Here is a 14,713-nt window from a genome sequence, read left to right on the forward strand (position 1 = left end):
GAGACCCCACGGTTTCCATACCATGTTTGCTCTGTGGCTGTCTGAGCTGTTGTTCTTGGCTCAGAAGCTTTGTTCCTTGTTGTAGCCTTGTTTGGTTCCTGCCATGGCTTTGAGGTGCCAATGAGGTTCCCCGACCCCCTCCATGAGCTCCCCTCCTCATTCCCTCCAAGCTAACTGTACAGTGGTTCTTGGCCCCAAGGCTGAGTGTCTGCTTGGCCTTTGTAGCTGTGAGTCACTACCTTCTCCCCTCTCCACATGCATAGTTGCTTGTCTTCTTCCTTCTTCAAATGAACCAGCCTCTTGAGCTTATCCGGGTTCTCCCTTCTTTGAGACAGAGAGTCTCACTTTGTCACCTAGGCTGGAGTGCAGTGGCTTGATCATAGCTCACTGCAGCCTCAAACTCCTGGCCTCAAGAGATCCTCCTACCTTGGCCTTCCAAAGTGCTGAGATTACAAGTGTGAGCCACCGCATCTGGCCCTATTTTTGTTTAACGTCTCATCGGAGCTGTTCAGGCAAAAATATGTCCTGAGGTTATCTCCTCACTTAACAAAACCAAAAAGCAAAAATAGCTAACAAATATTCAACACTTTCTCTAGGGCAAAGGGAATGCACTTAGTGCTTTCTATGAAATTTTAATTACCCCTTAATCATGACATCAATCCTATAAGTTAGATGCTGTTATCCCCATTTTACAGATGAGGACACTGAAGCTCAGAAGTACGCGGCAGAGCTGGGTCTTAAGTCAGGCTATCTGACTCTAGAGCCTGTGGATTTAACTGCTTACTGCCCGTCCAGTCCAGTGTGGTTCTTTGTGCTCCTGAAATCCTTATCCACACCATGTCCAAAGCCACTCCTCTGTGGTGCCTATTTTCCTCTCTTCACTGCAAAGGTCCCACTTCACAGGGGAAACGAGCAGAGACCCTCAGAACTATCTATTTCCTGGCCTGTGCCATGCTTGGGTGTGGGAGCCAAGCCCTTTCCCCACAGCACTTATGCCCTTTAGGCACACGCGTAGGTTTTGCTGAATGAGCAAACAAACGACTCTTCCAATTTACAGACATGAGCTAAGTCTCTTCTTAGGATTACAAGTGCTCTTGTAGGTCCCTCCCTGCTACTCAGGGAGGGAGTGGGAAGGAAGAAAAATGAGAAGAGACTGCAGGAAGAGAGTTTAAGCTAAAGACTTTTCTAGGAGGCAGAGTTGTCCAGAGATGGAAGCAGATGCCCAGAGATTGGGGTGTGGGGTAGGGAGTTGGCAGCTCCCTTTGGCTATAGATAGGACCCTTAGAGGGGAGATTCAGCTTTAGGGAAGTGGCTAGACTGTGTATCCTCAGAGATGTTCTTCTGCCCCGAGAGGATGGGATTCTGAACCTTGAACAGTGCTGGGTAGAGTGGATCTAAGATGGTCAGTTACGGTGCTCCTGGGCCAGTGCTCTCTCCACATCATTGTGCCTGAGAAGACCTTCCTAGGCGGGACACATAGGCCCTTTTGGAGGAATGGAAGTGGCAGTTGAGGTCTTTCAGCCTGGATCACACTACCCAAGAAAAGCATTGCAGGTGTGGGGCAAATGCAGACATGACAGTGAAATGTCTGCTGTGACCGACCCGGTGCCGCGTATGCCCTGACAGGGTCCCCGCCTGGGACTGTCGTGGCGAGGTGTAACAATTGCTGTCTTGCTGCTACAGGTGACTCTGGAGAGCCCTGGTAGCTTTTCATTATAGAAGTGAACAGGATTGTGTACTGCAGATTTGTAGGAAAAAAAGCACTCATGGCAGGAGGGAGAGGCCCCGGAGACGCAGAAACTACATGGGGGCTCCTAGGATTCTTAGGAAAGTGCTTTGTGTGATGATGGAATTAAAGGGTTTTGCAGTCTTGTGTGCCTAATGTGGGACTGTCTAATTTCTTCTGTGTTCTGTATTTGAATTTTCAGTAAGAGCAGGAGACTGAGCAGGCCAAGCAGTCATGGCTTCGGATGCTAGTCACGCGCTGGAAGCTGCCCTGGAGCAAATGGACGGCATCATTGCAGGTACGCTCCGGGAATCCCAACGACTGAGGCCTCTCCCGCCACGTCTCAGAAACTCTTTTCTCTCGTTTTACTTAGTATTTTTTTTTTTCCTCTTTGCATAGAGAGAAGCGTCCTGTTATATATATTTTTAAATAATGCTATTGTGCATGTCATCTCTATTTTAAAGTACAAACTTGTAGAACTCTCTGATGTCTGGTGTGATACTTTAGGTCTCTGTGGAGATAGTGTGGGTGTACCACATGCTTGGACATACCTCTGTCTCAGTTTGGATCCTGGCTGCGAGGCAGCTTGGGTGCAATGAGATTGGTTCTATTGCAAATTTTCCAGAGCACATTATAACTTATTACAGTTGAGCTGAAACTCAAAATCTAGCAGACTTTGCCATCTAACATAGGTGTCAGCTCACTTCCTCAGCTGGTCTGAGTGTTTTGGAGATGGAAGGCAATTTTGTATTGATTCACCTAATGATTAGAATGTTCTTAATGTCATACTGTTTTTATCCATCTTGATTGTTTGGTCTTAATGTTCACATTAGCCAGCAGGGGACTTTCTCTTGAAAAGATTCAACAAAACTGTAGTTAATTGGAAAGAACTGCCAGTGGGCTATTCTGGCTGACTAATTTGACGGGAGTGCCCAGAAACCTATATGTTGTTGAAACCCTTTCCAAAAGGTCCCAGCTCTTCTTTCTTCTGTTCTCACTGATACAGTTCAGTGGCCTTATTTGTGGACTGAGTGTGCTTCCTCGGGACTTTTCTCCTCATCGTGCGAGCTGTGGCTGAAGGGGACAGGGAAGGAATGCATTGGGCTGAGTGTGGCTAGACCCCAGAAGTACGCAGGGCACCTAAGTCTGCCCCTTTTCAGGCATTTGCTTTTCCTTCCAATTGCAGAGATACTCTATTCACAGAGGGTTCTGGGTGCTTGACCTGAGATAGGAAAGGTTGTCTGTGTCTCGTAGCTTCTTCAGGTTATTGGTGGCACTGTAACATGTTCTAGCTGTCATCTATCAGGGTCTTAATTTCCCAGTGAGCAGAAGGCCCTTGAGAGGCCACGACTAATGTCCCACTTTTCAGAGCCTTCATAGATTGAGATATCTTATTCTAAGTAGGATCTCTGATGCCTTATTGAGAAGAAACAGTCAAGAGAGTGGATTTCCTAGCAACCTTTTTAGGGAGCCTGATCTGGAAGCTCCCAGGGGCTCACATGCATTGAGATAAGAGCTATAGAATCACACTGTCAGAATGGCTGAGGTGGTCAGCACTTTGGACCACCAGCCAAAGAGCCAGGAGGAGAAACTGGTCGAGCCCCTGGCTGAACCCTTGTGAAGGATGAATGAAAATACTATCTTTTCTCTGTCATATTGCCTTTGTTCTTTTGTGAAAGATCATTTAATTATATTTATTTGAGTCTATCTCTCTTTCCCTTTTTTTTTTGTTTTTGTTTTTGAGACAGGGTCTTGCTGTGTCACCCAGGCTACAGTGCAGTGGCATAGCCCACTGCAACCTCAAACTCCTGGGCTCAAGTGATCCTCCTGTCTCAGCCTCCCAAGTAGGTGGGACTATAGGCACATGACACCATGCCTGGCTAATTTTCTATTGTAGAGATGGGGTCTGGCTCTTGCTCAGGCTGGTCTTGAACTCCTGGCCTCAAGCAATCCTGTCTCAGCTTCCCAGAGTGCTAGGATTACAGGCATGAGCCACTGCGCACATCTTGCCTATGTGGGTCTATTTCTGAGCTCTTTATTTCATTCCATTGATCTGTTTGTGTATTCTTTTGCCAATACCACACTGTGTCAATTACTGTATCTTTATAGTAAGTCATGAAGTTGGGTAGTGTCAGTCCTCCAACTTTGTTCTTCAACGTTGTGCTGGCTAGCTTGGGTCTTTTGCCTCTCCATATAAATTTTAGAATTGGTTTGTTGATATTCACAAAATAACTTGCTGGGATTTTGATTGGGATTGCATTGAATCTATAGATCATACTGGGAAGAACTGATGTTTTGACAATATTGAATCTTTGAGGGATGAATGAGACACCCTCTAAAGAAGGCAGCCTTGTGTGGGCTTAGTGCCTCTCCCTGCCTCCTAATTTCTCTCCACAGGAATTCCTAAAATGACGGAGCCTTTGACAAAATTCCTTCTGCCTCTGAGAGAAGATTATGTGGCTGATCCTCAAGGCCTTGCCTTGGCCCAGGATCTGCAGTTGAGAATCTGGGATGGGTGTGGAGGGAAGAAGCCTAAATGTGGGTTGTGTGGACCCCCAGAAACCTATTTTCCTAACCTTTCAGCACAAAGTGTTCTTCCTTCCATTTCCTTAGTCCTCTATCCTGGAGGATTTACATCTAGAAGGGCTCCTGGGGCTACTGTCTGGAACAGGTGTGAGAATTTTGTAGAGAGAAAGTCTAAGACATTTCCAAGGCATTCTTTGTAGATCGGTCCTCTGCAGATCGGGGTGGGGGGAGGAATACCTGTGGCCAGACTATCTGGTTCAAATCCTAGCTCGACAAGTACTTGCATGATTTGTGTCTTAATTTCCTCATATTTATCCTGGGAATAATAATGGTACCCACCTTAGAGAGTTGCCTATGTGAACACATGTGAGGTGCTTAGAACAGTGCCTGGCATGTAGTAAGCCCTATAAAATGTTAGCTCTTGGTAAATTGAGGGACAAAAAAAATCTTTTATCATGTTGAGTCTTTTCAGGGAACACAGTGGAGTTCTCATTTATGGAAGCCCTTATTTTGCCCATTTGAGTTTTGTGGTTTTCATTGTATAAGGCTTGTACGTTCATCGCTAGACTTGCCCAGGGTCTACAAGATTGGTACATAGTCTTCTGATTGGTCTCTGCTTCTGTTCTTGCCCCCTTATAGATTGTTTTCCATGGAACCACAGAGTAAGCCTTAAAATTTAAATCAAATCACATCACTCCTCTCTCCAAAACTTTTCAGTGGCTTCCCATCTCAGGATAGAATCTAAAGTCCTCACCATGGCCAGCAATGTCATAATGTGATTTGGCCTTTGCTGACTCTCTTTCACGTTCCCCCTGGCTGTGTCACTTTAGCCATGTCTGCTGGCTATCACAGGGCCTTTCTACTTGCTGTCCCTTCTCCTGGAATGTTCTCCTCTAGATCAAGATTTATGCTGAAATGTCACCATGTCAGAAGGTGTTCCCTGTCCTTATCTAGCATAGCATTTCCGTGTCACTCTCTGTCCTCATACCCTGTTTACACTTCTTTGTAACACTTATCACCAGCAGACCTGTTATATTCATATTTATCTCTTTGCTTATTGTCTGCCTCCTGTACTAGAAGTAAGTTCCTCCCATGTACCTCCAGTGCCTTGACTGGTCTGTGGCACATAATAAATGTTTAATAAATATTTGTCATATGTATATTCTATTTACTTTTGTGAACGGATCTCCTTTTCATTGGTTAAGAGGCAGTTATTAGTTTCTGTATATAGCCTATGTACAGCTATACTTCATTTGTTATTTTCTCTATTTGTGCCTTTGTTTGGCTGAGTCTTTTGGAATAACAAATCACTAATTTTTTTTTTTTTGAAAACTCAGTAGTTGGCATGTCCTGTGAACCATCTCTTAAGTAGTAATTGACTCACATAGACATTTGACAGGAGCTATTTGACAGATAATTCAACATTGAAGTTATTAGTATCTGGAGGGCATGTATTCTATGCTATTCCTTATGAAAAGAATGATAATTATTGAATGCCTTTGTTCAGGATACTTTTTCTCAAGATTATTAATACCATCCCTATTTTCAAGATGGCTGAGCCATACTGGGCTGAAGAGGTTAGGAACTTTTGTGGTTATTAATGAGGACCACAGAGTTAGCCTGTAGGGGCTTGAATCCCAGTTCAGCCACTGTCTACTGGCTGTGGGATCTTTGCACAAATTGCTTAATTCTTCTGAGTGTCAATTTCCTTATAGATAAAATAATGGTAATTATATTACGTATCTCATATTACTGTGTGGATTGAATTAATGCAGATAAGGTACTTAGAGTAGTACTTGGCACTTAGTAAGTGCTCAATTGGTGTTATTTGTTTTACTGATTTTAGCATTATTAACATTATTATTTTTACCACCCAAGGTCATAGCACTGGTAAACGGCTAATCTAAGATATGAGTCCAAGGCCATCGGAGTCTTCTCTAAGCTCCTTTCATTCCTGGGTTGGTTTTATGGTGCTGTGTTGGGCAGTCTATAGGAGAAAAGAGTTAACCCAGAAGAGGGTACAGTTCTGCTCTTGCCCACAATCCCTTAGCCAGAATGGCTTTGTTCTCATCTCTTATACATTGTTCCTTCCAAGCAAGCATTCCTTTGCTTAAGGGTGGCACAACTAAAAGAAGGTTTAAAAACTGTAGCACCATATCATGATACCACAGATGCCGCAGAAATGACATTTTTTGTGTGAACATTTAAATCTTCCTCTATAGTCTTATTAATCTGAGATTGAATGATGTCAAGTAGTGCCACCACTGCTACCAAAAGACAACTGTTTTGGGGTCTGTTAAAGTACTCAAACAAGTGCCCAAAGGCTGTATTATCTCACTATTTGAAAACATAATGACCACTTATTTCAATGGAAGACATTTTTATAAGCTTCCTATGCTCCCCAAATAGTAGCCTGTTATACAAAAACAACACAGATTCCTACTAACATGGATGCAATTCTTTCAGTAACGATTATTGATAATCATACCACTACATAACAAGGAATTTCCCTTTGTTAATTACTCTGTAGTATGATAGGTTACCATTTATTTTCCAAAACTTTCTAAAAAGAGTGTACTCCGGGCATGTAATATCAGTGTTTATGTAATTAAGCCTTTAATGCAAAAAAACAATGTCCCCCTCCCCCATCATTGAAAACAACACAGACAATGCAGATGATCATCATTCCTGTAAATCAGGAGTACTGTAAGAGGACATCCTAATGCACAGGTGGCAGGTACAGAGCCACTGGTGTGATGACCCTCATCTCAAGGTGGTCAGCAGCTTAGGAGGTGTGACAGATATTAATAGAAATTGATTCTTGTAAATGCAAACAGAAGTGCCTTGCAAGCAGAAGTAGGACTAGTAAATGAAACTCCTTGTAAAGTTGAATTCTTGAAATCTGATGAGGTGTGCCCCAGGTGTGACTGTACTTGACTGAGACTCTAGAATTTTATATGAGAAAGTTGGGAAGAGGTACCTGTTAGAGACTCCAGGACCTGTGCCAATAATGATTTGTTTCTAATACAAAAGACCATTGTTATAGTTTCCAGTAGGATGTTAACCTTTGATCTAGTCTTCCTCCTGATTGGCCCCTGTGATTCTGCCTGTGAATAACACTATAATTGAATTACACTCTTGACAGTTGAAATTGAACTATATATTGCTTAATTACATCTCTCTGGATGGCCCAGAACAACTTCCATAAATGCTAATTCTGCATAGGGCTTCATTTGCGGACTAACAGATTCAGTGGCTGCTCTGTCAAGCCACTTCTGGCATAGGGCCAGAGAGCCACGTGGTCAGGGCACAGAGGGCCTCTTATTCCCCTTTGCTGTGCAGGAGGTTACTCACGCAGTTATCTACAAGCTGTACTCATTGATGAGGAATAGTTAAAAGGAGCCTGTTTTATGACAGTTAAAAAAGAGGTTGCCCTGTCTGCTGGGTCTTTGTGCCAACTCTGATTAGTGTCTGGGTTTGTAAAAAGACAAAAAAAAAAAAAAAAAAAAAAAAAAAAAAAGATTGTGTAGGGGCAGAGAAAGTTCTGGTCAAGACTGAGTTTCTTCACCTTGGCCCATGAGTGATGTCAGCTGAGGTGTTAAAGCTGCTGATGAGTCTGTGCTTTGAACAGTTCTTAATTGATCCTGTCCACTTCTCTGAGGTACATCGGTGTATAGCATCATCAGTAACAGAGTAGCAGAACCTGAATGTTCCTGTTCCCATAGCAGATATGACTTTGTTCAGAAGGGTGTCCTCGTGGAGGTTTAGAGGCGTCTGAGGGGCTGCGCTGTCAAAGACTGCCCCCTGTGTAAAGGGGTCAGAATGCCCACTGTGGCATCGCTGGTCTGCAGCCATCCTTCTGTTTTTCCCTTGCGGGTAGATCCCACCTCCTGCTCCTTGGTGCAAAGAATGTGCCTCATTTTCTATTCTCTGAAACAGAGTTTGGATAAGACTGGAATTATTTGTTCCTTAAATACTTGCTATATTGGTAGGTATAGGAATAGACCTGCAAAATCATGTGGACTTGGTGTTTTCTTGTTGGAGGATTTTCTTTTTTTATTAATAATAGTTGCGGACAGTCAGGTTTTAATTTCTTCTTAAGTGAGTCTTGGCAAGTTATATTTTTCTAAAAATCTGTCCATTTTACTGAGGTTGTCAATTTTGTTAGCTTTAAATTTGGCCATTTTATATTATGTAAAATAGTTTGTTAGATTAGAATTATTTACTTCTTGAATGTTTGGTAGAATTAACTTGTGAAAGCATTTGGCCTGGTATTTTCTCTGTGGAAAAATTTTTAAGCTATGTTTCAATTTCCTTAGAGGGCTATTCACATGACTTCTTGTTTGTTATTTTATCCAGTGATTTGTTTTTGTGGCTGTTTTTAGCAGTTTGATCAAAGTACCTACTCCAATGTATGGAATTCTGGGTTTTATCTTTTTAAACACTTTATGCTTGTCGTTCAGAGTCATAGTTTTCTCTATGTTTCTCATAAGTCTCTTTTGGTAGCATCAAAGAACTGGATTTCTTTATTTCATTCAGATTTTTTAGTTTAAACAGGTGAATTTAATGCATTTATAATTATAATTACTGGTATACAGGTGCGTGTACTTATTTCTCCATTTTGTGTTATTTTTTCTATTTAACTTTTGTTTGTTTTTGCCTTGCTGGATTCTGTTCCATTGATCATCAATTTGTTGTTTTTAAATCTCTGTTAGGAAGTTAAGTATCTATTTCTATTCTTTTAATGCCCATCCTTATATTTTTTAACATGCATCCTTAAAATGAAAGCTAAAGGTAAATATGTCTTTAAAGAATTATATTTCTGTCTTCCTCTGTAATACTTGACTCTTAGAATGCTTTACTTCCCATCACTGCCCATTCTTCCACATTATTTTGTTTAGTATTCTAGTATTATCTTAATTTATATCCCCCAAATTGTTTTTTTGACAATATTAATTTTGTTTAATCAAGAATTTTAACTTTTCCAATCAGAGTTGATTCTTTCATCCCACTTTTGTTTTGTTTTGTTTTGTTTTTGCTTGGTGTAGTTTCTTCCTTTAAAATTATTTTGGTAATAGTCTTGTCAGTAATAAATTGCACTAGTCATCTGAAAAATTTTCTTAAATGTTCTTAATCTTGAATGATAGTTTATCTTGTATAGGCTTGTAGGTTGGTAGCTATTCATAGGTATTTTTGGGACGTATTGCCAATGAGAAGTCTGTTGACAGTCTATCTGTTTTCTATCTCTAGTGGCTTTTAAATTTCCTCTTTATCTTTCGTGTTCTACAGTTTACTGTGTTGTTTCTAGGGTGGATTTGTTTTGATGTATCCCAGGGACTCAGTGTGTATCTTTAAGAGGGCTCAAGTTTTTCATTCTGAAAGATTCATAGCCATTTTCTCTTTCACTGTTGCCTTGGCTTCATCCTCTTTATTTTCTGGAATTCCTGAAGAATTGTGTTGGACCTTGTCGTTCTGTGTTTCTTGTCTCTTGACTCCTCTTTCATGTTTTCTGCTTGTATCTCACTATGTAGCATTCTGGGTTAATTCTTCAGGTCCACCGTCCTCTTGTCTTCTAATTCATCTGCCCACCTAATTTTTAGTTTTATTGCCTGTATTCTTTATTTTGGTTTGTATTTGGTTCTTTTAAAAATTTCCCATTCTTTTTTCTTTCTTTTCTTTCATTAAGGTTTCTATTTCTTCCCTTTCCCTTTTAATTATGTAAAACATATCATATATGCCCAAACATATTCCTGAATAGACAAATATTTACTAATATTAATGTATTGATTTAGTTATACAATAATGTATTGATTTAGTATAGGCACTTATTTTAAAGAGTATATTAATTTATGAATTTCTTATCTAACTGCCACATTTTACGAAATAATTTTATTCAAGCTTTTTACATTTACCTCTGTTTCTACCACGAGAGCTACTTTTTGAGTAATCATGGCATTCTAGAGCAGTTGTAGAGCATTTGGGAATGTTGATAAAAATGCAGATTCGTATTCGTAGGTTTGAGTTCTGTACGTCTAACCAGCTCTCAGGTATTGCTAACACTTATGTGGACTCCACTTTTTAAGTTGGCAAGGTTTTAGAGCACATCGTCCTCACTTGTAAGTTGTTTTAAATACAGTATTTTAAAAGTCCACATATGATGCTGTCAACAGATGTTTCATCCCGTATCAAAGAACCTCATTTACATGATAAAAGAGCATTCTTCAAAATATTATATTTCTGAATTGTACAACATATATACTTTGTATAAATGAAAGATAGACTAAGTTATACTACAATAAGGAACAGTCTTGAAATGTCAGTGGTTTGAAAGACAATGGTTTATTTCTTGCACACACTGCAAGTTCCCCCCAGAGGAGGCGGGGAGGGCTCTGGTCCTTGTCATCTTTACTCCTGAACATGGGCTTAATCAGTCTCTATTCTTGCCAGTGGCCAGGGCAGGTGGGAGAGATACGGGGAATTGTGTACTGGCTCTTAGACTTTTTCCCAGAGTGACACATGTCATTTCTCATATTTATTGGCCAAAGGAAGTCATGTGACTATGAGTGACTTCAAGGGGCAGAACTGTAAGCCTACTATGAGCTCAAGTGGAGAACCGAAATATTTCTGAATAACCCTAATGACTACCACATACATACTAATGTGCTTTTGAAAGTGATCTTTAAAAGGCTTTCAATAAAATCCTATAGTATTTGCCTTTTATGTGGTCTTACCCTCAAAAATAATTACTAAACCTGTATTAAATTTTGGTTTTGAGCCTTTAAATATTCTCAGGTGACCTCTATACGCACCAAACGCTAGCATTGATTGAGGTAATCTGCTAGTGCAGTGTTTTCAATTTAGGCTTCATTTTAGAATCACCTGGGAAACTTTTTATTACCTCAGGCCACACCTCAGACCAATTAAATTGGAATAACTGGAGGTGGGACCCAGGCATCTGTAATTTGTAAAATTCCCCAGGTGATTTCAATGTGCATCCAAAGTTGAAAACCTTTGTGCCAATCTGTCTTCGCTAAACAATGCTTTGTTGTTCAAAATTAAATTATTAGGATGCCCCCCCCAAGAGAAACTTATTATCTGTTTTGTATTGTTCTGTTAGTCCCAGGTATTAGGACACACATTTTCTTTGTTGTTGCATCTGGTTGTTCTATTTTGATTTGTCACCTCCTGTGCTTGTAATTTTTTAATAGAAGCTAATCCTCTGCAGGGAATGTGTGTAGAGCATGGAGTTGAGCCTTCTGGGAGATTTTGGCCTTGGTAATGCTGGGCTTTCGCGTTGCACCATCCTGGACCATTTTGTGTGCATGTGTGTTGACTTCTGGTTTGGGATTTTAGTAGTAAGTGCATAGTGGAAATTTGGCACTGCACCTGTGGTATGCAGAGGTCTGTAGGTTTGATTTCTCACAGTGGGTATGTGTATGTATATGGGGTTTTATAAACACACAGGAGGATCCATAGCACGCTGTAGGCTTCTCTGCCATTGGGTGAATTTTCTCAGACCCTCTTCATGAGACAGGCAATACTTAGGGGTGCTGCCTTTCTACAGGGGGTTCACTTTCAGCTTACAGCTTTTACTTGAGGGGTATTAAAACCCCAAGCCCCAACCCCATGTCTTTCCTATATCTGGATCTTTGCCCCTGGGCTACTCTAGAGTGAACCTGAACTTATTTCACTGTTGAGTTTGCTCTTTGTTTCTGGCACCCAAGGTTTTTGTTTTCTTTCAAGCTTGGCTCCACATTAAGAAAAAAAAAAGGTGTTATCTTTTTCAGCTTTTCTATTTATTCATTGTGTGTAAAGGGGACTCCTGGTAGTTGGGTCTGTCCTATTGCCAGAAGTTTCCTCCTTAAGCAGTGCATGATTTTATCACATGGCCTGCTCTGAGATTTTCTGAAATGATTGTTCAGTGAAAATACTACCAGGTTCCCCCGACCAGTTTCACTTCTGCAATTACTGAGAGAAAGAAAGCTAATCAACAGCACAAAGAGGAGAGCTCTCTGTGCTTACGCACTTATTTCCTGCCCGGAGAAGAGCCTGAATTCTCCCATATTGTCTAGCATCCTATCCTATCTGGACTTTCAAAGCACAAGAGAACCTAGAGCATGCAAACTAAATGTCACACTTGAATCTGTCACTCTCGTTCAACAAATTTAAAGTTTAAAAAAAATGATTATAGAATTAATGAAAATTAATTATTGTCAACATTTGTGTCTTTTTTTTTTTTTTTTTTTTTTTTTTGAGACAGTCCTCTCTCTGTCACTCAGACTAGAGTGCAGTGGCATGATCATTGCTCACGGCAGCCTCAAACTCCTGGGCTCAAGCCCTCCTCCTATTTTAGCTGCCTGAGTAGCTGGGACTGTAGGCATGTGCCACCACACCTGGCTAATGTTTAAAATTTTTTTGTAGAGGTGAGGTCTTGCTATGTTGCCCAGGCTGTTCTCAAACTCCTGGTCTCAATCGATCCTCTCACCTCAGCCTCCCAGTGTGCTAGGATTACAGGCATGAGCCATCACACCTGGCTTGTGTATTCTCTGTATGTATATTTGTTTGTTATACATATGTATATATTTTTAATTCTAACTTTTTTTACTGAATAGTCTAAAACAAGTATTTCCCCATGTTACTGAGTCTTTGGACAATTGTTTTTCTATGTAGCTATATGAATCATATTCTTTGAATGTCCCAGAAGTTATTTAAGATTCATCTATTTGGAGATATTTCCCCCCTACTTTTTCACAATTAAGACACTGCTGAGATCATACTTATATATTACTCTTTGGCCACATGTCTGATTATATTTCCTTAGGTTAAATTTATAGACCTGGAATTGCTAGGTCAGAAGGTAGGAATATTTTTACTATATCTTGCCAAATTACTTTTCAGAAAGGTTGGGCTGGTCTTTCTGTTAACCCCATATGAGGATACCCTTATTAATAGCATGAGCTTGCTAACATTGAATATCATTGCATTTTTATCTTCAATAATTTCATAGGTGAAAAACTGAACATGATTTTTAAATGTTCTATTTAGTAGTAAGAAAATATTTTATTTCCATATTTTTATTTTTTACTTTTGTTGTTGTTGTTGTTGTTCCAGAATTACCCATATAAAAACCTTATGCCTATTTTGTCTGTGAGAAGTGGATTGGGACATTTTTCTTATTGCTATATCAGGTCTCTTTTTATATGAAAGATATGCTGATCTTTTGTTATAATTGTTACAAGTAGGTTTTTCAGGCTATAATTTGTCTTTTAATTTTTATTTTGTTTTTGTGTTTCAGAAGTTAATTTCCTGTAGTCATATTTATTATCCTTATGTCTTCCTCAATTGCTCATGTGCCTATAAAATCTTCCTCTAACCTAATTTTGACCTACTTTTTGTTTTTATAGCTTAATTTTTTACATGTAATCGTTATCTATCTAAATTTTATTTTTGTGTATGGTGTAAAATAGAGATCTTATTTTTTTCTGTAAGAGTAATTCCAGCAACATATTTTTGTAGTCCCTAGTCAAGTTCCCCTTGATTGTGTTTCTCAGAAGGTTCTTATTTGTATCGGTTATCATGATCCTTCGTATACTCATATGTTGTTATCTTTTTCCTTTCCTCACTGAGCATTTATTAGCTATTGATTTTGATAAAATTTTTATTTTACTATGTAATAAATTACCCCAAAATATAGCATCTGAAAATAATGAACATCTATTATCTCTCAGTTTCTGTGGACCCGGAATTCGGGAGTGGTTTAGCTAGGTGATTCTGGCTCAAGGTTTTTCATGAGGTTACAGTTGAGGTGCCAGCTGGAGCTGCAGTCATCTGAAGGCTTGAATGGGGCTAGAGGATCCGCTTCTGAGACGGCTCATTCATAGGGCTGTTGGTAGGAGGACTCAGTTCCTTGATGGCTGTTGACAGGAGCCATAGTTCCTCACCATATGGACTTTTCCATAGGGAGGATTGAATGTCCTTATAACATGGCATCTGGCCTCCTCTAGAGCGAGTGATCCAAGAGAGAGAATAAAGCAGGAGTCAATGCTTTTTATGACCTCGCCTTGGAAGTGGCATTCCATCACTTCTGCCATATTGTGGTGGTCCCACAGAGCAACCCTGAGATAATGTGGAAGGGGACTACCTGTGCCGTATGAATTATGAAGAGGCAGGGGTCACTGAGGGCCTCTTGGAGGCTGGCTACCACACTTTTCTTTTAAGAAAAGAAATTTAGAGTCATTATTTCTCCCTTTGTATAGATGCCTTCCTATTCAGTATCATTTTGTCATTTAGCCCAAGGGTAGCATTTGGAAGTTTCTTTTTCCCTTAGTTTTCTGTCTTATGAACCATATCTGATTCTTAGATTTAAAACCGAGTGGAGTTTTTTCATCTGAGGCTTTGCTGTCACTGTCATTACAACTAGCTCGAGGATAAATTTTCGTTCATATGCTTGTATATTGTTAT

At 40.1% G+C, this 14,713-nt stretch overlaps 1 protein-coding gene across 1 annotated transcript in view; it reads left to right on the forward strand.

Annotated features, from left to right (window-relative positions):
• PPFIBP2 (PPFIA binding protein 2) overlaps positions 1 to 14,713 on the forward strand; it is a 134,089-nt gene that overhangs the window by 28,799 nt on the left and 90,577 nt on the right. The window contains exon 2 of the mRNA XM_069471128.1: positions 1,929 to 2,024. Within this exon, the coding sequence (XP_069327229.1) occupies positions 1,961 to 2,024 (64 nt within the window). The 5' untranslated portion in view covers positions 1,929 to 1,960. The remainder of the gene's footprint in view (positions 1 to 1,928; positions 2,025 to 14,713) is intronic.

This window comes from Eulemur rufifrons, chromosome 6 (genome assembly GCF_041146395.1).
Source record: "Eulemur rufifrons isolate Redbay chromosome 6, OSU_ERuf_1, whole genome shotgun sequence".
Taxonomy (NCBI): domain Eukaryota; kingdom Metazoa; phylum Chordata; class Mammalia; order Primates; family Lemuridae; genus Eulemur; species Eulemur rufifrons.